At 42.9% G+C, this 25,101-nt stretch overlaps 1 protein-coding gene across 2 annotated transcripts; it reads right to left on the reverse strand.

Moving 5' to 3' along the window:
• Positions 1–5,464: 5,464 nt before the first annotated feature.
• LOC148152257 (interferon-induced very large GTPase 1-like) lies at positions 5,465–24,780 on the reverse strand. Of its 2 annotated transcripts, none has more exons than XM_087992095.1 (2): positions 24,756–24,780; positions 5,465–15,743 (listed from the first exon to the last, which is right to left on the reverse strand). In XM_087992095.1, exon 2 carries the CDS (start codon positions 15,506–15,508, stop codon positions 8,657–8,659), a length of 6,852 nt encoding a protein of 2,283 aa, XP_087848221.1. In that variant the 5' UTR covers positions 15,509–15,743; positions 24,756–24,780; the 3' UTR covers positions 5,465–8,656. The 2 variants fall into 2 exon arrangements, with proteins under 2 accessions (XP_087848221.1, XP_087848218.1); XM_087992092.1 differs by lacking the exon at positions 24,756–24,780 and adding an exon at positions 21,249–21,341.
• Between the last annotated feature and the right edge of the window lie 321 nt (positions 24,781–25,101).

Raw genomic sequence — 25,101 nt, forward strand, 5'->3', positions numbered from 1 at the left:
TGGTATTACCACTGCTGAAGCTCTAGCCATCACATTCTTGTGGGGATTGCCACTGATTATACATACTGCAATTACAAGAGTGGATCGGGGAAATTGGGAATCTTGCAGTGAGTAACTTATGACTCCCCAGGGCTTATCCACCATCTACATGGCACAGTGAGGAATACTCTCATATACCTGGATGGTTGCAGCTTCAACAGTATTCAAGAAGCATATAGAATGCGCTGCCAAAGAAAGTGGTTGAGGCAGGTACAATAGCACCATTTAAAAACTCATTTAGATAGGAACATGGAAGGGAAGGATTTAGGGGGATATAGACTAAATGCAGGCAATTGAAACTAGCTGAGTGGGCACTATGGACAGCATGGACCAGTTCAGGCAGAAGGGCCTGTTTCCATGCTGTATTACCTCTATGACTCCACATTTGACACCATCCAGGACAAAGCTTGTTTGGAATCCCATCTGACACCTTCAACACATACTCCCTCCACCTTGGCAGCAGTGTATACTATCTACAAGATGCACTGCAGTAACACACCAAGTCTTCGTAGACAGAACCGACCAAAGCTCTGACCACGATCAGAAGGACAAGGGCAGCATATAAATGGGAAAACTACCATCTTTAAGTTCCCCTGAAGTCACACACCATCTTGACTTAGAAATATATCACCATTCTGTTAGTGTCATTGAGTGGAAATATTTGAATTCCCACCCTAACACCGTTGTGGGTCTACCTACATTCACCACCCCCTTGTCAAGGGGCTGCTAGGAACTGGCAGTAAATGCTGGCCTAGCCACTGGATCTATCTTGTGAATGAATAACAAATGCAGGAATTTCATGTGGACCTTGCATTAGAGCATGATTTCGATGTCTCGGGACTAAGCATACCAGTCACATTTATTTTAGTGTGCCTATGACAAAACTGTATAGCAGGTAGGTAAAAACAATGATGACTGCAGATGCTGGAAACCAGAGTCTAGACTAGAGAGGTGCTGGAAAAGCACAGCAGTTCAGGCAGCATCCAAGGAGCAGTAAAATCAACGTTTCGGGCAAAAGCCCTTCATCAGGAATACAGGCAGAGAGCCTGAAGGGTGGAGAGATAAGTGAGAGAGGGTGGGGGTGGGGAGAAAGTAGCATAGAGTACAACAGGTGAGTGGGGGAGGGGATGAAGGTGATAGGTCGGGCGGGGGGAGGAGGGTTGAGTGGGTAGGTGGAAAAAGAGATAGGCAGGTAGGACAAGTCATGGGGACAGTGCTGAGCTGGAAGTCTGGAACTGGGATGAGGTGGGGGAAGGGGAAATGAGGAAGCTGTTGAAGTCCACATTGATGCCCTGGGGTTGAAGTGTTCCGAGGCGGAAGATGAGGCGTTCTTCCTCCAGGCGTCTGGTGGTGAGGGAGCGGCGGTGAAGGAGGCCCAGGACCTCCATGTCCTCGGCAGAGTGGGAGGGGGAGTTGAAATGTTGGGCCAAGATCGGTGTGGTTGATTGGTGCAGGTGACCCAGAGATGTTCCCTAAAGCGCTCTGGGAGGTGTCCAGTCTCCCCAGTGTAGAGGAGACCGCATCGGGAGCAAAGGATAACAATAAATGCTATTAGTGGATTTGCAGGTAAAACTTTGATGGATGTGGAAGGCTCCTTTAGGGCCTTGGATGGAGGTGCGGGAGGAGGTGTGGGTGCAGGTTTTGCAATTCCTGCTGGGCCAGGATGGGAGGGTGGGTTATAGGGGGGCGTGGACCTGACCAGGTAGTCACGGAGGGAACGGTCTTTGCGGAAGTCGGAAAGGGGTGGGGAGGGAAATATATCCCTAGTGATGGGGTCTGTTTGGAGGTGGCGGAAATGTCGGCGGATGATTTGGTTTATGCGAAAGTTGGGAGGGTGGAAGGTGAGCACCAGGGGCGTTCTGTCCTTGTTATGTTTGGAGGGGTGGGGTCTGAGGGCAGAGGTGCGGGATGTGGACGTGATGCGTTGGAGGGCATCTTTAACCACGTGGGAAGGGAAATTGCGGTCTCTAAAGAAGGAGGCCATCTGGTGTGTTCTGTGATGGAACTGGCCCTCCTGGGAGCAGATCCGGCGGAGGAATTGGGAATACTGTATAGCATGTGTGTTGATGTACATGGTGGATAAAGTCATTGTGTTCTATATTAACCAACCCCACTGTTCAGCTTCTCTTGTTACTGTTCTTTTTGGGGAGGTTGATGGAATTGTATCATCTCTAAAGTGCAGCAGAACATCATCTTTGAAATTTCATTTCAAACCTCCTTTATTACCTTGGTTGTAAGTCCTGGAGTGACTTCATGTAAGCTTCTTAGTCTTTGGAAGATAGAATTTAATTTAGATAGATATGAGATGCTGCATTTTGGAAAGACCAATCAGGGCAAGCTTTAAATACTTAATGATAAGGTCCTGGGGAATGTTGCTGAACAAAGGGACCTTGCAATGCAGGTTCATAGTTTCTTAAAAGTGGAGTCTGAGGTAAACAGGACAATGAAGAAGGCATTTGGTACGCTTGCCTTTATTGGTGAGAGCATTGAGTATAGGAGTTGGGAGGTCATATTGTGGCTGTACAGGACATTGGTTAGGCTACTGTTGGAATGCTATGTGCAATTCTGGTCTCTCTGATATAGGGAGGATGTTGTAAGGATTCAGAAAAGGTTTACAAGGATGTTTCCAGGGATGGAGGGTTTGAGCATGAGGGAGAGGCTGGGGCTGTTTTCCCTGGAGTGTTGGAGGCTGAGGGGTGACTTTATAGAGGCTTATAAAATCATGAGGGACATGGATAGGATGAATAGACAAGGTCTTTTCCCCAGGATGGGGAGTCCAAAACTAGAGGGGATAGGTTTAAGGAGAGAGGGGAAAGATTTAAAAGGGACCTGAGGAGCGAGGTTTTCATGCAGAGGGTATGCATGTATAAAACAAGCTTCCAGAGGAAGTGGTGGAGGCTGGTGCAGTTACAACATTTAAAAGGCATCTGGATGGGTACGTAAATAGAGTCAGAGACATGGATTTAGAGGGACATCAATCAAATGCTGGCTAATGGGACTAGATTTATTTAGGATATCTGGTCAGCATGAACAAGTTGGACTGAAGGGTCTGTTTCTGTACTATACAGCTCCGTGACCCCTGTTGTGAGAGTAGTTTCAGGGATGAGACACACTTCAATGACAAGGATTGATTGGGACAGATTTTCTTGGAGAAGAGAAGGCTGAGAGGAACTTTGATTGATGTTTTCAAAATCACTAAGGGTCTGGACAGAGTGGACAGGGAAGAACCTTTTCCACTTTTAAACACATCAAGAACCATGGAGCATGGCTTCAAAGTGATTTGCAAATGGAGCAAATGTAATTCGAGAAAACGCTTTTCTCACACAGTGATTAGTTGGAGTATAGAATGCACTGCCTGAAAGTGTGACAGGGGTAGGTTCAGTTGAGGCATTCAAGAGTCTGTTGAATGATATTTAAATAGAAATAATGTTCAGGATTTGGGGAAACAGCAGCAGATTGGTGACAAGTTAGAATGAGGTCAAAAAGTGTGGTGCTGGAAAAGCACAGCAGGTCAGGCAGTATTCGAGGAGCAGGAGAATCGATGTTTCATTAGGAATGTGGGTGGGGGAAAAGGGAGCTGATGGATAAATAGGACGGTGGGGGTGGGGTGCTGGAAAGGTGATAGGTAGATACAGGTGGGAGGTGATTGTGATAGGTCGGAGGGGAGGGTGCAGCAGATAGGTGGGAAGGAAGGGGGACAGGTAGGATGGTTCAAGAGGGCGGTGCTGAGTTGGGAGGGGATAAGGTGGTGGGGGGCAGGGAAATAGGGAAACCGGTGAAGTCAACATTGATCCCGGAAGGTGGAGGGTCCGAAGGCGGAAGATGAGGCCATCTTCCTGTGGATGTCGAATAGCTTGGATTTGGCGGTGGAGGAGGCCCAGGAGTGGGAGGGGGAAGTTGAAGTGGTCAGCCACAGGGGGTGAGGTTGTTTGGTACATGTGTCGCAGAGATGTTCTCAAAGACATTCCGTGAGTTGGTGTCCTGTCTCCCCAATGTAGAGGAGACCACATCGAGAGCTATGGTCGCAGTAGATGAGGTGTTTGGATGTGCAGGGAAATCTCTGTTGGATATGGAAGGATCCTTTGGGGCCTTGGACGGAGCTGAGGTGGGAGGTGTGAGCATAGGTTTTACACCCCTTGCTGCAACAAGGGAAGGTGCCGGGAGTGGAGGGTGGGTTGGTGGGGGCGCCTATGAGGGAATCAAGGAGGGAATGGTTTCTGCGGATCACAAATAGGAGTGGGGAGGAAATTTTTCTCTGATGGTGGGGTCTTTTTGTAGATGGCAGAAATGGCGGAGGATATTGTGCTGTATCCAGAGAGTAATGGGTTGGAAGGTGAGGACCAAGGGGGTTCTATCCTTTTTGCAGTTGAAAGCCTGGGGTTTAAGGGCAGGGGTACGGGAAGTGGAGGAGATAACATGGAATACCCAGAGAACCACGTGGACCTAAAAGGCTGAATGGCAACATTTTGCCTGTGTCCTATGAATTGAAACCATCTTCCTTTGTGGTCAGTGTTATTCCAACCAATGGAGAGGCTTTCTCCCATATTACCAATTACTTCAATTTTGCTGGGGTTCCTTGATGCCCCATTCAGTGGAGTGTAGTCACTCTCTCCTCACCCCTTGGAGTTAAGCCCTTTGGTCCATGTTTGAGTCAACGCTGCAATGAAGCTTGGTAGATCCCAGACTCAGCATTATAATGAGCAGAGGGCAATAGTGAGAAGTGACTGAGGTGAATTCTGGAAGGTGGATCACTCACCCCAACTGCAGAGGAGATCACGGTGGACCCATTGTCAAATAAGAAGAGATTGGACAAACTTTGTTTTTGTTAGAGCCCCAGAGGCTGAGGGACAACCTGATAGAAGTATATAAAATGAGAGGTATTGATAGGATGGATGGTCAAAGTTTTTTTTCCCCAGGATGGTAATATCAAATACTAGAGGGCATAGGTCTAAGTTGAGAGGGGAAAGTTTAAAAGAGATGTGCGAGGCAGGTTTTTTACACAGAGGTTGCTAGGTACCTGGAACATGTTGCTAGGGGAACTGGTAGACACAGATATGATAGCAATATTTAACAGACATTTAGCCAGACACATGAACAGGCAGGGAATAGAGGAAGGAGAAAGTGAGGACTGCAGATGCTGGAGATCAGAGTCAAAGAGTGTGGTGCTGGAAAAGCACAGCTAGTTAGGCAGCATCCGAGGTACAGGAGAATCGATGTTTTGGGCATATCAAGTCAGTAATGGACTGGGGGATATGAGAATGCAAATGGGTTTCAGGATTTTGGGCATTTTTGATAATGACCAATGTTTAAATAAACTGGATCAAGGAATAAGATTCAGCTGCACAGACAATCCTTTGTAAACATAGTGTGGAACTGGGAATTCTTTGCTCAGCTCAGTGAAGGATTTGACAGGACACCATTCATGTACAGCTAAAATCTACTTTATTCAATTACAGCTACTCAAGCAATAACAGTTCACTATGTTAATTTCACATCATATCATGGAAATGCAACTGTAGTTCAGATTAAAGCATCACAGTAATGGCTGAAGGCAAATACACATACCAGAACAGTAAACATTGAGTTCTTGGTGCTTTTGTATTGAGGAGCTGGGCTTCAGTTTATACACCACGGTAACAGGAGAAGGCATTGGATGATTATTTTGATAAATATAACTGCAAAAATATTGTAAAAAGTGGGAGATTGGCAGTGGATAAAGAGCTCAAGGTGTAGATTTGATGGGCTGAATAACCTCCTCCTCTTCTGTAACATAGCAGTGATTCTGAGCTTTCAGTTTTAAATCATTTATTATAGTTGATACAATGACTGTAACCAAGTAAAAGTGTAAGTAGTTAGCCTCTGGTATTACTTCAAGGATCTGGAGTCTAACTTCTGAATCTTAACTATTCTTCTCCCTCCGTCTTTCCATGAATTCAAGGTTACTTTTTGCACCAACTTGCAGTGATACATTATAATGTCTTAAACTTCTACCAACAGTTGTCTGAGTTATACTGTTACTTTGCATTATTCTATTTTATTACAAACCAGCTATGGACTGAACTAACTCAGAATGCTTAACTTTATCAAATTTACTATTTTACTGCAAGCACTGTAACCAATCATTACTTGATGATTTGGAGATGCGGGTGTTGGACTGGGGTGTACAAAGTTAAAAATCCCATAGGACCAGGTTATGGCCCAACAGGTGTATTTGGAAGCACTAGCTTTCGGAGCGCTGGCTGCTCCTTCACAACCACCTGACGAAGGGGCAGTGCTCCGAAAACTAGTGCTTCCAATTAAACCTGTTGGACTATAACCTGGTGTTATGTGATTTTTAAAAATAATTGATGATTAATGTTAAAAGTACTATTAATTACTTGAAGGCACCTACACATTTTTAGCCGAATGACTATCTTCACTGTTGTTGAGTTATTGTACTCAGTAATTAGCAGAGGACACAAAGTACACCTAGATTCTCATTAGAACACACAGTTAAAATGACAATTGCAAGCAGCGCTTTTTCATTATTTAAATTAATTCAAGACATGTCTCGTTATACGTTCTTCCAATTTCACTGTGAGTGCTGCCATCTCATCAAGGAATCAGCACTTTCCTGGTTCAAATCCCTTGCTCATCAGTTAACCCAATGTTAGTTCTGCTGTTTCTCCTTCTGTATGAAGATGATCCAAAGCTGTAATGGCCCCAGTGGTTTCTTGGGTTGTTTCACACAATTCTACTCAGATAATGGAGACGTAAGGAGGAGCAAGTACTGTCAGGTTTCACTTATTATCCTCTTTATCGGACTCTACCTTTGCAGAAATTCCTTTCAGAGATTATTCTGCTGAGTCATGACAGTCCAAGGATGTTCAGGCTAGGTGGACTGACCATGCTAATTTCCCCATAGTGCTCAGGGATGTGTACATTTGGTGCATTAATCAGGGGTAAATGTACCCCACCCCCCTCTCATTTATCTCTCCACCCTTCAGGCTCTCTGCCTGTATTCCTAATGAAAGGCTTTTGCCCGAAACGTCGATTTTACTGCTCCTCGGATGCTGCCTGAACTGCTGTGCTTTTCCAGCACCACTCTAATCTAGTAAATGTAGAGTGATAGGGTCAGGGTGGGATACTGTTTGGAGGGTCTGTGTGAAATTGTTGGGCCAAATGGTCTCTTTCCACATTGTAGGGATTCTATGATACTATGATTCTAAGATATGCTTCCCCTTACGAGAGAGTCTACGACCAGAGTCGTAATCTCAGAATGAGGGGTTGCAAATGTAAGACAAGGATGTGGAGGGATTTTTTCTTTCAATGGGTCGTGAATCTGTGAAATTCTTTACTATAAAGGACACTCAAGCCTGGGTTATGAAGTATATTCAAAGCTGAGATAGATTTATTTTAATTACGATGGGGAAAAGGAAGGAAAGTGGAGTTGACAATTATCAACTCAACCATAATCCCATTTAATGATGGAGCAGACTCAATGGTCTGAATAGTCTACTTCTGCTCCAAGGTCTTATTGTCTAAGTCAGATACTGTGTGTGGATTTGTAGATTGTAGAGTGTCTGTGGAGGGAGAATTCAGATGGCACGAAGGTGCATTTCCTAGTGAAGTAATTTATCTTTGTGTTTGTTCTGTTGCAGTTCCTAAAGGAACTTGTGACAATTTCCTTCTCTCTAGTTGTCAACAGAAGTAAAACCAACTCTGCCCATTAAGGTCATGCATCCTCTGGTTCTTCAGTTTCAGAGATAGAGGTTACAGGCAGAACTGACATAAATCATTGAATGCTCAGAATTAAAGCACCAAAACTGGCTATTCAGCCCATTCTGTACTAGAAATGGTTTCTAATCTGAAACTATCTACTCAGATTCCTGCCTCACATTGTACCTGCAGATGCCTGTTACTGCTTCAGTTTGAATATTTGTGAATCTTTTCAAATTCACTTATAAAAAATATGAATAATGTGGCTTTGCAGAGCCTGCAACATATTAACAATATTTAAGTATATAATTACATTGTGTAAGCTTTTCTTGGTAGAGATTCATAAGCAACTATCATTTCCCTACACTTTAGACTGATGCATTCAGAGCTATTTAATACATAACTGAGAAGAAACTGACCTGGAAGCTGATTGTGTGTCTGATATAGTGCTCTATTCTTAAGAAAGAGAATCAGGAATTGGCAGTGAGATTAAACCTTTCTTACAAATGTTGACGTGGCCAATCCACAATTTTAACATATTTCTCACCCTGTCCCTCAGTTACTCAGTCCATGTCACTCAATACCTTCTCCATGTCCCTCGGTCTCTCTCACCCTATCCCTCAACACTTTCTCTCTACATCTTTCAATCCCTCTTCGTCATATCCCAAATTCCTGTTAGAAATATATCTGGCTGTTTCTTGACCTAATTTCTAATGTCCTCTCCAGTTCCTTTCCCTAATAACATTCCATAACTTAATTATACTTAATAAAACGTGAGTGAAAACATTTCTCCTAAGTTTTAATTTAGCATTGTGGCATTTGAAATTTTACAGTAATGCATTTCTTGACATTTCCATATATACTCTCTAATTTCTGATTGATTTAAGGTGTTTGCATTGCTAAGATATTGAAAAGGCTCCTACAGGGATTCGATATTTGTGTTATATGTTTTGATCAGCTGCTTCTTTATTTCATCCCATCCAATGTCCCAGGATTTGCTCATTTCTGCACATTTTGCTCCATATCTCTCAGCAAATTTCTCATTGTAAGTATAAAAAACTTTTTTCCAGTAGGAAGTTGCCTCTGCAGTGAGTTCCTTTTGAATAGTCCAGGATTTATAGTAATCATTGACTGTTTGGTAGTCCTTGTAGGGTACGTACTTACCATTTGTGTCACCATTGCAGAATTGTGCATTGGTTGCTACTGAAGTTGTACAAACATCCACCACAAGACGCTGGCTGTCTGTCCATTGACAACTAGTTAATCCTTCAGGCCTGTGCTGTTTACTGAAATGCTGCTGGTGCTCAGGGCTCTCTGCATCACAGAAAACGCCACAGAAAGGGCATTTCTTTGTGCAACTGAATAAGCCTTTAAAGAGTTCCTTATTTGGTTTTACAGATAATTCTTTCACCTTTGCTTCAACATTCCAGCCTGTCACCTCATGGAGGAGGAGCTTCTCTGCCTCTGCAATAGACAGTAGAACTGCTTCTGCAAATTTCTTGGCATTGCTGTCAGTCTGGAATAAAACAAATTTCAACTCCTCTTTGGGCATCGCAATTTTTGTTTTGAACTTATTAACAAACAGATCAAGGAAGCCCTGAACATTTCCAGAAATGTTCTGCTGTGATACATCTCTGACAAATTCAATGGCCTGTTGAGTGATTTCTTTGACAATTTCCTTAGCTAGATGTATAAATTTCATTTCTCCTTTAAATTGCATTTTGCAGTGTGCAATAACCTGCTTGTGAAGCCAGTTGGATGCAAAATTCTCAAGGTTATTAATATACTGGTAATATTCTTCGAAGCTGTTAGTTTGTTTTAAATAGATCAGAAGTGCGACAATGAAGTTATTGCGGAGTGTGTACTTCCCCTCAGGATCATTTTTTTTCATATCGTCCACTATTTTCAGGCTGAGGCTGTTGAGTGTGGCATCTCTGACAGCTGGCATAAAGCAGCATTTTACAAATCGTTCTGCTTGTTGCTGATTCTGATCCTGCTCCTTGTAAATCGCCATGAATAGTTCAAAGTATTGATCTTTTTTGCTTTCCAGCCGCTTCTGTGGATCATGTTTGTTGATAAATTTGGTTTGCATTTCCATGAATCTTGGTGCAGCGTAGCCGCACATGTGAAGTTTAAACTCTGCCCTGAAAATCTCACTCATTCTAAACTTTGAATCTGAATCATTATCGTTGATTTTTTTGTTTATGTTGTCCAAAAGTTCAATACAATATTTGATATCATAATCCATGTCCATTTTTGCAATGTTATTGATCTGTTCCCTACATTCGGCCTCAAGTGTATTTGATATCAGTCCTGCTTGTTCTAAATCTGATGGATTAATTGTACCAAAGTTTTTAATCAGCCTCCACTTCGACACATTAATGTGTTTCTCCAGAATCTTAAAGGTTTGCTTCCCGTGCTTTGACAGGCATTTCTCTTTCAGACTTGCATTTATCACTCTTCCTTGTGTTTCCATGTCATCTCTCAGAAGATTTTCAATCTCGGCCTCAATGTTTTTTTTACTGCAGGGCTGATAGTTCAATTTAGAGAGCGTATCATGCCACATTCTTTCAAAGGCAGCTTTTAGTTCTTCATCATGTAACACTTGCTGAATTTCTTTACAATTTTGTAAAAGTTTCTTGACTTGTTCTTCAATCTTGTTGTTGAATTCTTCCCAGATAGTATCCACTTTCGATAATCCCACTTGCCTGTTGATAGTATCTTTACATTTCTGTAGTAAATTATCCTGGAGTTGTCTACATAACATGGAAATGCTTTGTTTGAATTGCTCCCTGTATTTCTCCATCAGCTGCACATTATCAGCACCACTTTCAAAATGTCTTTTTAGATTATTGAGTGTGTCCTGCTTTTTGTCATCAATCGTATTCCTGATCTCCAGTTCCAATTTTGGGAGCAGTTGGGTGAGATCACCATCTTCATTCTTTATTGTATTTTCAGTTTCACATGTGTAGGAATGTGCAAATTTGCGGAGATTCCATTCCCACTCTTTGTACTTCATGGAGAGCTGATTGTAAGCTTCAGCAACCAGACTATTCTGAAAACTGAAAATGAAGTTCTCATTTTTCACCTGCTCCCAAAGCCCAGGCATCCACTTGATAAAGTCTGGAATTGTTAAAGCTCTTTCAGATTTGCTACGTTTTACTAAACATTGAATGATGTGCTTCTTCAGCTCAAAGACTTGCTCACTGTAACCAGTATTAACTGCAGCCATTGGAGGAGTGCCATGCCACAGACTTGGGATGTACCAGTTGCTCTGATCAGCATCATACTCCATCACATCTGAGAATTTCATTTTGTCCACCTTCTCCAGTTTAGCTGCAGCCTCTACCATTTGATCCAGTTGTTCCAGCAGTTTTTGACGACTCCTCAGGTTCTGATCATATGCACACACATCTCCAACATTCTGGTGGATAAATTGGCAGCTTGGCCGCTTGCCAGTTAGTTTCATGCGGATTAAGGAATGCACAACAATCTGCAAAACATCTTTCATCTCGGTGGGGTTTTCCATCCCTATATTTACTAAAGTTAAATTGCTTAATCCAATGACAAATGTTGCTAGTTCATTATCATGCTCATAACTGTCTGTAAGGGTTGCGAGTTCTGGAGCTTTCAGGCCCTCAGTGTCAATCACCAGCATGAAATCGCAGCCAAGATCTTTTTTCAGTTGCCCTGTGACCTTGAGAAACTGCATGAAGGCTCCTCGTGTACATCTGCCACTACTCACAGCAAACTGCAAACTGAACATTGTATTTAGGAGTGTGGACTTCCCTGTACTCTGGACACCAAGCACTGTCACCACAAACACACGGGAAGCAGTGCCCACCTTCTTAGCTACTTCCTTCAGTACAGCAGTGACCCACTGAACCGGTATGTTGGAAACATCTCCATCAATGAGCTCCAGCGGGAACCCTTCCAGCAACAGTTCAGCTGCAACTATTGGTAACTCCAATATATTCCTGTTCATTTTTCTCTCGGAGCCAATATTACTTGCTGTCACTGAAATCTCATAAACCTGACCCAGTTCCCTCATGAAATGCTCAAGTCCAAGAGAACTATCAGACATTTTCTGATCCAAATCTTTCAGCTCACTTGTCTTCTGCTTTGAGTCTTTCAAAAACGTTTTATAAGCGCTGCATAGGTTTGACATTATCTCCCTTGATTTACTGTCCAGATTGAACTTCAGCCATTGTAGGAAAAGCGCTCTCTCTTCTGCACAAGTTGAAAACAGTTCTGTAATGAATTGTTGCATCTCTTTCGACAAGTTCTGCTTGATCAGATCTCCTTGGATTTTTTTCTGCTTTTGCTCCAGCTCATACTTGTATACCTCTGTAGTCTTGTTCTTACGGAGTTTCATGCGAGACTTCTCTTTCTCAGCTTTAGACCAATCTTGCCAGGGCTTCCCATGGAAGGGTAACACCCTCTGTTTGTATTCAATAATGGCTTCAGGGTTAAGCCCTTCCAGTATTTTGGAGGCCAATTGTTTAGCATTTTGTATTTTGGGATGATGTTCATCGATTTGAATCCCACTTTCTCGTGCAATTTCAGCTATTTGCTCCAGGTTTAGAAAGGTCTTCTCTTTCTGAGTTAGAATCATTTGTTCAATTCTCGAACAAAGGTTTTCCACAAGCTTTGCATCATTTAAATTTGTCCGAACAATGCATTGTTGAGGTTTTAACTGTAGATCTTTGAACAGTTCCTTTGTTTGCTGTTGGGTTATCTTTTGCTGATTGCTGTGTGAGTTGATTATGAGAAAGAATTTGGCTGGTGACTGTGCAAGAGAAGTAAGGAATTTTCTTTCCTTTTCCCCAATGATATCAATGAATATAAAGAGAGCAGCAGAGACTTTAGCAAGAAACCGAGTGTTTCTCTGATAAATTTCAGCATCTCCTCGGAGGTTAATGAATGCTGCAGCCTCGGGGAATACGTCCAAATTCTTTTTGCCAGATGGAAGGTACCAGCTAATCTCGGCTAGTCCATCAGATATGTCACGTGGAACATGGCCACAGTCCATCCCCGAGTGCAGGAAGATATTCTGTTGTTGCTGCTTCTGGCTCAAGGTGAAATTGAGAATTTTGGATTTGGAGATACTGCATCTTCCAATCCTGATGAAGGAAATGGTTGGCATGGCTGCAGTTACAATTGGCTCTTGCACAAAGCTGTTACTTGATATATGGGATTGTGGGCACCATTTTTTAACAATAGATCGCATTGCCCACAGGAGAAGGGTGCCACCAGGTTCATCTGTGGAATCCCTCTTCTTTTCTGTAGAATAATTATCCCTATATGGCTGCAGAAAGGGTAATGCAAACTGGCATAGAGACATCTTCAGCATTAGCTCCTGTTGTAGAAAGTAATCTGCACAAAGGAAGATAGTAGTAATGATATCTTGAGGATTAATCTCAGAAATCTCAGTTTCTTTTCCTTCAAAGAAACCATTGAAATCTTCATCAGCATCGATCTCACTTTCTGATTGTTGAGCAAGTGGCCATTCAAGGTTCCTTGCAACAGAATTGGCAGAGAGGACCTTTTGGAGGAAACGCAAAGGGACATCTTTTAACTCAGTCAGCTTACTGTCACTCAGTTTATCCCAGCTCATCTCCCGAGTGAAATTTAGGGATAGCTTATGAGGATAGTAATTTTGTAATCCCAAGTCATTCACAATTTGAGGTGGTGTCTCATTGTGGGATATGCCTGATTGCTCAGTCCACTCACAGAAAGAATCTGGGAGCTTGTTGATGTTCTTTTCTCTGTCATCACTGAATGTGAATCTTTCCAATGTTTCACTATATTCTGATGGTGTGTTTTCTTCCAGTCCATCTTTGTTGGCTGATAAATGTAGTAATGTTTCTTTTAGAAGTTCCATGTCAGATAAAAAGGTTCCATTCTGAGTCATCACTGCCTCACGGACTTGAAGCGATACTTCTTTGTCCATTTTTGCAAACATTGTTTCGAGTACTATTCTGGGATCTTTATATTCTGACTCAGTGGCTCTGGCAGTCAGTGCTTTGAGGAGCAGGAAGGCTTGGCATTGTGCCTTCTGCATTGTCTCCATTTCATGCCTGAAGGTTTTGATTTGATCTAACTGAGAGATCAGGTATTTACAGCCATCCTCTGTTAGAGGCTGAATCAGTATTCCACTAGGTTGGTGGAATAGTGGGTGCAGAAGTGCAGTCAAGAGCAAAGATGTCTCTTGATCTTTACTTTGTTGTAGTTGAAACAATGATTTTCCCAGCTCACTGCAAACTTTACTTTGAAATTTGTTCCCAACATCTGGCCCCTGGAATATTTTCTCCAGTTTCTTAATGTATTCCTTTGCTTCCTCAAAACTGGAGAAGATTAATTCTTTCTCATCACTGATATTGTCAGTCAGTTGTTGCAAGATTGATGAGATGTTTGGAAAATCCAAGCTGTTTATTATTTCTTGAGGCTGCAGCAGATGTGCCAGTTGAACCTTTAGATAGATTTTATCCACACCCACAATTCTATTCTCTGCAATGCATTTTAAAACTTTACTGAAGAATTCCTGAACGGGGCTTTTACAAATAAATTCACAATACCACAGTCTGTCTGTGTCTATCGGGAAGTGTTTTCCCAAAGAGGCTTTAATGTGTGCACACTGGGAAATGTTCCTAATACAGTCTGCAACAAACTCTGATTCTGAGATGGAGTTCCATTTGCTTACTTCCTGCACCAGATCTTGAATACTGGTATTAACTTCCGTCACTTTTCCAGTTTCTGTATCTTCAGCCTGTAATCCAGTTTTCCTTTCCCAGCATCTCTGCAAGCTTTCAGTTAGTAATTGATAATTGTCAAAGTCTGTCCTGTGGTTCTGTTGAATTACTTTCCAGACAGGAACTAGGCTGTGTACAGAGCCACGATCAATGACTCGCCAAGTGCTATCCTGTTCCTGTAAGCCTTTCTTCCAGTCTAGAAGCGATGATGCTTCAACAGGGCCACCGATCTTAGTAATGCGGACACTTATTTTATCCAATAGAGTCTTTTTGCAGGTAGAGTTAACGTTAGATTTAAAGTGAGACGCAGACGCTGAAACACTGGCACTGACGAAGCCTAACGCGCTAGTTTGTAAATCTGTGTTGACCAATGTTTTCATGACTTCTTCAGCATCTTCTTTCTCTTGGGTTTTCAATTTCTCACTTTCTGTTTCTCTCAAGTAATTTCCCCCAAAGTGAATATTGCTGCTGTTTACATGTGACCCGAATCGTTCCAGGAATTGCTCGCACAAAATATCTTTCACATGATCTGACTCCTGATAGCGCAGATTCATTTCAACATCTTTCAGAGAGTTGACAGCAGTTTCTGACAGTTTCAGATCCTTGCAGTTTAACTCAACACTGGCCATAGGTACAATGATCATCTTATAAAAAGAGACATATGTAGTTTTTGTGCTGTTAGAACTGCTGCTGGAAGTGTTATGCTCTCCCTTAACATCCAGTTCAAAGCTCCAGAATTTAGTCTCAACACTGCTTCTGATACCAAGACCCAACTGTTCTACACACTTCTTAGAATTTTCGGCATGAGTGTGAGACGTGAAACTCTCAGTGTGTTCAGTAGGATTCATGGATGGACCCAATAGACAGCATGTCTTTGGGACTTCCAGCAGTCTTTCCCGCGTCTTTAACAGATCATTCACATTCTTACTGACAAAAATTCCTTTGAGTGCCAGTCCACCAGATGCCTTTTCAAGCAGCTGAGTTGCAGACCAGTTACCACATTCTGAAGTCTCTCCCATTTCCTTTTAAATAAATTTCCTTTTGATCAGAGGTGAAATTCGATTTCCAGAGATTCAGGATCCTGTCCTGTGCTTTATCACTGGTCTGACTTCCTGTCCTGTAATTTATTGTGAAATTGACCTGCTGCTCAACATTGCTTCCATGTCTGAGGTTTCTCTTTGGTGCACTTTGTAGGTTGCTCCTTTCCTCTTACCACACGTTCAGAACAATGAGACTTCAAGTGCTTGGGAATAGCTGTGGACATGTAACAATGGAACAATCAAAAATAACAGGCTGGACTGAATTGTCATTGAGAAGATCAGAAATACGTTAATATTTCATTGTTAGACGTGTGAGGCTGCTTCTTGTTTATCCAGTCAAATGTAATATTTTCTGAATTGCTTCTAGTTAAAAAGATCCATAGGTGACCATTTAAGTGTTACCCCTAAGGTATCATTCGAAACCCCGTTTCTCTATTCTCTCCCATTCAGATATCGTATAAATTTCCACATTGTTATGACACGGGAACAGCAAGCCAAACCAAATCAACCTCCCCCTCATTGGATTCACAACACAGTGAAATTCAAACATTCAAAGACACTCAAAATTATTCAATTGTTAGAGTTGACAAATTACACATTTTGGACAACAATTAAAAACTTAAACAAAAATTAACAAATTGTTACTAAGATCTCAACTTCAACAGGACACAGACAAACTATAAAGAATCTAATTTTATCGATATTTAACCCAATCTTCTTTGACAACTCTTACACCTATAGTCAGACACAGTTAAGAGTTGAATTAGAAAAGAAAATAATTCTTATTTGCCAGTTCTGAAACCATTTCAATGATGAGTACTAGGTGTGCATGAAACCCTTGGAAGAGGGATTGAATTACAGGTAATGTGCATGGGATTGTATCTATTGCATGAATTCTGAAGTCACTAGTCAACGTATAGAGCTTTCACAGGACATGGGAGCTTTTATTTCTTACAGAATGGGATTCTTTTATCCAACAGGACCATAATAAATAGGGAAAGGAGGCTATTTCCCCCCCACCATGCCCCCCGCCCCCCCCCCCCCCTCCCACAAAACTGCCTGCTCTGTCATTCAATAGGATCACATTTGACCCAATATTCTTCACGGAGAAAGTGAGGTCTGCAGATGCTGGAGATCAAAGTTGAAACTTTATTGCTGGAACAGCACAGCAGGTCAGGCAGCATCCAGGGAACAGGAGATTCGACGTTTTGGGCACAGGCCCTTCTTCAGGAATCAATATTCTTCACATCCACTTTCCTGTAACCTTTGAGTCCCCAACTGGTCAAGAATCTATTGCAGCCTTAAATATACACAAGGATTCTGCCCCCCACAGCTCTCTGAGGCAAACAGTTCTAAAGACAGTCAACCCTCTGAGAGAAGAAATCCCTCCTCATCTCAGTTCTAAGTAGGCACCAGTTTATTCTGAGACTGTGCTCCCTGGTCTTGGACTCTCCAATGAGGGGAAACGTCCTCTCGGCATTGACACTGTCAAGCCCCTTAAGAATCCTGTGTGTTTCAATGAGATCATTTCTCATTCCTCTAAACTCCAATGAGTAGAGACCCAACCTGTTTAGCCTTTGCTAATAAAACAATCCCTCCAAACCAGGATTATCCAAGTGAACATCCTTTGAAATGCCTCCAGTGAAACATTACCTTTCCCTAAAAAGGGGGACCTACTATTCCCGATCTGGTCTGACTAACAACTTGTACAGTTGCAGTCAGTCTTCCTCACTCTTATACCGCCTTGAAATAAGGACCAACATGCCAGTGGCCTTCCTGATTACCTCCTGCAGCTTCATGTTTGCTTTCTGTGTTTTGTGCGCGAGTACCCCCAAAAACACTGTTGCAAATTTCTGTATTCTTCTCCATTTAAGTATTCTTTTGTTCTCCCTTTCAAAATGAACAACTTCACATTTTCTCACATTATATTCCATTTGCCAACCTTTTGCCCACTGACTTTTAACAATCAACATTTCTCTGTAAACTGTTTTCATTCCTTTTGCAACTTGCATTTCCACATATTTTTGTGTTGCCTGCCAATGTGACGACAGTACGTTCACATGCTCCAAGTCAATGGATGGAGATTGTAAACAACTGCACTCACAATGCAGGTCCCTGTGCAGCTCCACCAGCCACAGGTCACCAATGTGAAAAACAGCCCCTTATCCCCACTCATTGTTTCCTGCTCATTGACCAATTCATTATTCAGGTGGGTTTACTATCTGCAACATCATTGGCTCTTATGGTTTAACATGTTGTGAGGTACTTTGGTTGAATGCCTTGTGGAAGACCAAATACAACATATTTATTGGTTACCCTCAATCCATTTTGGTTGAGACTTCACCAAAATTTAATTAGTCAAGACACTATTTCCCATTCCATTCTGACTTTGCTGGATTAGATTTTGATTTTCCAAATGTTCGGATTTATTTCCTTAATATTTAAAGTCATAGACATATACAGCACAGAAACAGATCCTTTTGTCCAATCTGTCCATGCCGACCAGATATCCTAAATTAATCTAGTCCCATTAGCCAGCATTTAGCCATATCTCTAAACACTTCCTATTCATATATCCATCCAGATGCCTTTTAACTACTGTAATTGTACCAGCCTCCATCACTTCCTCTGGGAGTTCATTCTATGCACGCACCACCCTCTGTAAGGAAAAGTTGATGCTTTTAAATCTTTCCTCTCTCACCCTAAAGGGTGGTAATTAGCCGGGCTGGATTTGTCCTGTTTTTTGTGTACAGGACATACCTGGGCAAATTTTCCACATTCTCGGGTAGATACCAGTGTTGTAACTGTACTGGAAGAGATTGACTTGGGGAGCAGCAGGTTCTGGAGCACACATCTTCAATACTGTTGCCAGAAGGCCGGAAGCCTTTGCAGTATCTGTGATGCTGGGGACCACCAGAGAAGGCTGAGATGGATATGACTGAAGATTGTTACAAATGCATCAGTCTTATCTTTGCACTGATGTGCTGGGCTCCTCCATCATTAAGGATAGGGATATTTGTGGAACTGCCTCTTCCAGTGAGTTGTTTAATTGTCCACCACCATTCACAACTGGATGTGGAAGGACTGCAGAGCTTAGATCTGATCCGTTAGTTGTTGGGTTGCTCAGATCTATCATTTACTCTTTATGCTGTTTGGCACCAGGTAGATATCTCACCTTCAGGTATGCCCTCCTGCACTCTCCATTGAACCAGGGTTAATCCCCTGACTTGATGGTAATGGTTAAGTGGGGGACATGCTGGGCCATGAGATTGCAGATTGTGCTGGAGTACAATTCTGCTGCTGTTGATGACCCACAGCACTTATGGATGCCTAGTCTTGGGCTGCTGGATTTGTTCAAACTCTGTCCCATTTAGCACAATGATAGTGCCACCCAACACGAGGGAGGTTATTCTCAATGTGAAGGTGGGACTTCATCTACACAAGGACAGTGCGGTGGTCACGTTTACCAATACTGTCATAGTCAGATGGTTCTGCAGCTGGCAGATTAGTAAGGATGAGGTCAAGTATGTTTTTTCCTCTTGCAGGTTCCTTCACCACCACCTGCAGACCCAGTCTCGCAGTTATATCCTTTTGGACCTGACCAGCTCGATCTGTAGTGCTATTGCCAAGCCACTCTTGGTGGTGGACATTGAAAACCCCCACCCAGAGAATATTGTGCACCCTTGCCACCCTCAGTGTTTCCTCCAAGTGTTGTTCAACATGGAGGAGTACTGACTCATCAGCTGAGCCAGTAAGAGGTTTCCTTGCCCACCTTTAACCTAAAGCCATGAGGCTTCATCGGGTCTGGAGTCAAGGACCCCCAGGGCAACTCCCTCCTGACTGTATCCCCCTGTGCTGTCACCTCTGCTAGGTCTGTCCTGCCAGTGGCACAGAACATATCCAGGGATGGTAATGACAGCGTCTGGGGTGTTATCCATAAGGTATGAATCTGTAAGAATGATTATGTCAGGCTGTTGCTTGACTAGTCTGTGAGCAATGGTGGGCTTAAGATAATAAAAATAGAAAGGACAGATTGGGACAATTTTCATTGGAGTGTAGGAGGTTGACGGGTGACCTTATTCAGGTTTATTAAATCATAAGGGTCATAGAAAAGGTGAATAACAAGCGTCTTTTCCCTAAGGTGGGGCGTTCACAACTGGGGGCTTATTTTTAAGGTGAAATTTAAAAGGCACACGCAGGGCAATGTTTCTGCACAGAGAGTGGTTCGTGTGTGGAGTGAACTGCCAGAGAAACTAATGGATGCAGGAACAGTTACAATGTCTAAAAGATGTTTGGCCATGCTTCTGAATAGGAAAGGTTTGGAGGGATATGGGTCAAACACAGGAATGTGGGGCTAGTTTAGTTTGGGAACATGATTGGCATGGGCTGGTTGGACCAAAGAGTCTGTTTCTGTGCTGTCTGATTATGACCTTCTCTGCGGCTGTAATACTGAAGTCTGCACTCTGTTCTGCTAACGTGATGTACTTGGTATGGTATGATCTGCCCGTAGAGCATGCAAAACAGCACCTTTCACCGTATCGACATACATGTGAGAATAATAAATCAAATTAAGTATATCTTCCACCTTAAGGACTGATTCAAAGCATCTGTTTAACTCCTCTGCCATCTCCATGTCCCTGAAAATTGTCTCACCAGCTTCATTTTCTAAAAGGACTATGTTTACTTTGACCTCTCTCTTCGTTTTTGTCAACATAAAGAAGCTCTTGTTGACAATTTTTATTCTCCTCGCTGGTTTGCTCTTGTAGTTTACTCTCTATTATCTTTTTAGTCCTCCTTTCCTGGATTCTGAATTTATCCTCACTGTCATTCCTGTTAATCTATCCAACCAGTTCACTTTCGCTAACTCTATCCTCCTTTCATTGTAATTCCATTCATTTAACTTTAGTTTCTTATGCTCAAACAGAGGATTAAATTATATCATTACTTCTGAGGGGACCTTTCACTCTGAAACATGGTTCATTCCTCATTACTAGATCATAGATAGCCTGCTCCCTACTTGGCTCCCTTGCATATTGCTCGAGGAAGCTATCCCTGATTCACTATGAAGTTCTTGTCATTGATCCCCTTTCCAACTTGATTGGCCCAAGTAACTTGACGATTGGTGGCTCAGTGGGTAGCACTGCTGCCTCATAACACCAGGGTTTGATTCCAACCTCGGGCTACTGTCCGTGTGGAGTTTGCACATTCTCCCTGTGTCTGTGTGGGTTTCCTCCTGGTGCACCAGTTTCCTCCCACAGTCCAAAGATATATATGTTGGGTGAATTGGCCATGTTAAATTGCATGTGGTATTAAAGGATGTGTAGATTCGGTGTATTAGTTAGTGAAAACGTAGAGTAATAGTGTAGGGGAATGGGTCTGGGTGGGTTACTCTTCCGAGGGTTAGTGTAGACCTTTTAAAAATTCATTCATGGAATGAGGGCATCACTGACTAGGCCAGCATTTATTACCCATCCCTAATTACCCTGAGGGCAGGTAAGAGTCAACCACATCATTGTGGGTCTGGAGTCACATGTCGGCCAGATCAGGCAAAGATGGCAGTTTCCTTCCCGAAAGGGCATTAGTGAAACAGATGGGGTTTTTCCCCAACAATCAACAACGGAATCCTGGTCATCATAAACTTTTAACTCCAGATATTTATTGAATTCAAATTCCACCATCTGCAGTGGTGGGATGTGAATCCAGGTTCACAGAATATTACCTGAGCCTGTGCGTTAAGCGTCCAGTGATAATACCGCTAGGCCATTGCCTCCCCTGTTGGGCCAAATGGCCTGTTTCCACACTGTAGGGATTCTGTGATTAAAGTCATCCATAATTAGTGCTCTATTCTTTTCACATGCGTCTATTATTTATTTATTTATTGCCTTTTCCTACAAAGTGGCTACTGTTTGGGGTCTGTCCATTACTCCCACCAAAATGCTCTTTCCCTTTCTGTTTCTTACTTCCCCCCCAAATACACTCTCGATCATCCGAGCCAAGGTCATCTTTCACAATTGTTCTCATTTCATCTCTTATTTACAGTGCTGCCCCATCAACTTTTCCACCTCTTCTGTCTTTCAAAAAATCAAAATTATTGAATGTTAACTTCTTAGTTCTGATCACATACAACATAGAACGATACAGTGCAGGACTGGGCCTTTGGCCATGATGTTGTGCCAAACTAAATGCCAAAAGAATTATATTTAAATTTCATCATCTGTTGCAGCAACATTTGATGCAGGTATATTTGATGTGTCTTTGGATGAATAGTCTAGTGATAATACCATGAGGCTATTGCTTCTCTGGCTATCATATACTTTGATATATATGTTTGAAATGGGAACAGAGAGAGACCATTATCCATACTGACCACAACTTGTTATATATTTTCAACTGGACAAGACTCACTGCAGATGTTCACCGAAGATCCTTAGACAGCACCTTCCAAACCCTCGACCACTTCAATCTAGAAGGACATGGGCAGCAGATACATGGGAACACTACACCCTGTAAGTTTCCCTCCAAGCCATTCACCATTCTGACTTGGAAATATATCGCTTTTCCTTCATTGTCGCTGGGTCAAAATCCTGGAATTCCCTGTCACAATCATCTATCTTCTTCACCTCCTGCTGCATCTGCATGCTTACTTTCAGCAACCTGTGTCTCATTGCACCAATCCTTTCCCAATCAATAGTACATCCTGTGAAGAGCTGGAGTTGAAGCACTGTGCCCTGTGGTACCCCACTAGTTACTGCCTGTCACTCAGAAAAAAGGTCTGTTTTTCCAAATTCTTTTTTCTCCTGTCTGCCAATAAGTTCTCTATCCATGTCAGCACACTGCATCCCAATCCCATGCCCTTTAACTGCATGCTCACCACTTATATGAGACCTTATCTTTTTTGAAAGCCCAAATAAACCACATTCATTGGTCCCTTCATCCATTCTTCTAGTTGGATCGTCAAAAAATTCCAGGAAATTTTCAAGCACAACTTCCCTTTTGTAAATTCATGCTGACTCTGTCCAATCCTGTCACTTCTAATAGATTCCAACATTCCCCTGCTGTTAATGAAAGTCCAACAGATCAGTCAATCCCTGTTCCCTCTCTCCCACCCTCATAAATGATGGGGTGACATTAATGCTTCCTTTGGACCTGCAGTAACTATTCAGGAATCTTTACTCATCATCTCCCAGAATTCTAATGTGTTTTCTAACTCTGTGGAAGCCATTTTCTTGGTCATGGCTTCCCTCCCAGTTAAGGAATCATTTTGTTGAAGTGCCCCTCATCCAGAAGAACTATAGTGCTTGGCATGTAGCTGTGGAAGTCGAGAGTGTGGTGTTTATGCCTGAAACATGCATTCTCCTGCTCCTCGGATGCTGCCTGACCTGCTGTGCTTTTCCAGCACCACACTCTCGACTCTGATCTCCAGCATCTGCAATCCTCACTTTCTCCATGTAGCAGTGGGGGTGCTGTTTTGCAGCCTCCTGCACATAGCTAAGTTCCTTTCTCACTAGGAGGTAATGGTAAAGTGTAGCTTATCTGTTCAAGGTGCCTCTGTTTGCCTGCTCAGTGTTTCCCAACTGTGAGCATTTTTTTTAGATTAGATTACTTACATGTGGAAACAGGCCCTTCGGCCCAACAAGTCCACCCCGACCCTCTGAAGAGCAACCCACCCAGACCCATTCCCCTACACTTACCCCTTCACCTAACACTACGGGCAATTTAGCATGGCCAGTTCACCCAACCTGCACATCTTTGGACTGTGGGAGGAAACCAGAGCACCCAGAGGAAACCCAAGCAGACACAGGGAGAATGTGCAATCTCCACACAGAAGTTACCCGAGGCAGGAATTGAACCCGGGTCTCTGGCACAGTGAGGCAGCAGTGTGCCACATTTTTTGAGCACGTAGCTTCGTTGCTCAAGCGTGCATAGCCCCATGAATTAGTTTATGATATATTGCCAAGGTGTGTGGCTCCTCTAATAAAGGACATCTGTCCTACATTTGTTTTAGATCTGCACTGACCCTCTGAAGAATATCCTATCCCTGTAACACCATCCTGTTAGGTCAATTTAGCATGGACAATCCACCTAACCTGCACATCTTTGGACTGTGTGAGGAAACCCATGCAGACACGGAGGACATGCAAACTCCATACAGGCATCACCCGAGGGTGGAATTGAACCTGGGTTCCTGAGGGTGTAAGGCAGCAGTGCTAGCCTCTGTGGCACTCCATCAATTCAGTCACCATTTATTCATTCCCCATTATAACATTTCCTGTTTCTGCACATGATGGATCCACATTCATCTTAGAAAATATTTTCCTGTTACCCAAAGACTCTTATGCAGTTTTTTTAATATTGTCTCATTTAGATTTCCCCATTTATATTCAAATTTTGATTGATCAGTTTACTGGGCCTTCTTTGCTGAATTCAATATACATCATAATTATCAGCTTTAATACTAAATCCAGCAACTTAATATGTATTCATTTAATCTGATCTCATCCATAGCTTCCTTTGATAGCCGCCTCCTCCTCTCCCCTTTATTTCTCTCCCCCTCAATCCTCTCCTCTCTCCCTCTGTTGATCTATCTCTTCTCTCCCCATTCCCCATCTCCTCTCAGCTCTCCAGCCCCTTAAATGCTCTCCCCCATACCTTCCTCTCCCCTCCCTTCCTTCCTTTCTCTCTGTCCTCTGGCTTCCCTCTCTACGTGGGATGGAATGGGCAGAAAATTAAGGGGAACACACAGGCATGGAGGTTGGGAAGTGGAGTGACACAGAGGCCAGGAACACCAGCCCCCTCCCGTCTCCCATTCCCATTCCCCATCCCCGGCACTCTCCCCATCTCCCCCTTCTTCACCCTGCTCTCCTCTTTGTTTTCTCCTCTCTGTCCCTATCCCTGTCCCTCCTCTCTCTCCTCCTCTCCCTCTTGCCCCTTCTCTCCCCTGCACACTGCCTCCTCCTTTCTGTCCCCCTTTTCCCCACCTCTCTTCCAGCTGCCCCTAATCTCAGTCCTTCCTCTCTCCACACACCCTCTAGCCCTCTGCTCCCAAAGGCTAAGTCGAATGCAGAAAGACCGAGACAGGGAAGAGGAGATCAGAAAAAGACCCTCAGACACAGTTGAGCACACACAGAAAGAGCAAGAGGAAGCAGCAGGAGAGATGAGACAGAGGGTGGATTGGAAATACAGAAATTGACAACAGAAAATGGTAAAGAACAAGATGCAGAATTACCCAATGATATCTGAACCGGATGATTCTTGATGTCGGAATGACCTTTTCATTGAGATGCATTTGGCTTTATATAAACAGGAGGACTTTCACTTTCTGTTTCTCCATGTCCAATCAGTAATGCCAGTGTATGAATAGATTAGAACTGAGTTATATTCACAGAAATCATGTGATTAGTAAGAAGTCAATTGAATTACTTGGAATCCCTGCAGTGTGGAAAGAGGCCATTTGGCCCAACAAGTCCATACCAACCCTCTGAAGAACAACACACCCAGACTCATTCTCCCATTACTCTACATTTACCCCTGACTAATGTACCTATTCTAAACATCTGTGGACACTCGGGGCA

Source organism: Chiloscyllium plagiosum, unplaced genomic scaffold (genome assembly GCF_037043375.1).
Source record: "Chiloscyllium plagiosum isolate Xiang-an unplaced genomic scaffold, Cpla_swu_hap1 HiC_scaffold_1, whole genome shotgun sequence".
In the NCBI taxonomy this organism is placed as follows: Eukaryota; Metazoa; Chordata; class Chondrichthyes; order Orectolobiformes; family Hemiscylliidae; genus Chiloscyllium; species Chiloscyllium plagiosum.

What these genes read in the sequence shown, in the direction of transcription:
- LOC148152257 (XM_087992095.1), bottom strand. Translation starts at nt 15,508, where the DNA reads ATGGGAGAGACTTCAGAATGTGGTAACTGGTCTGCAACTCAGCTGCTT.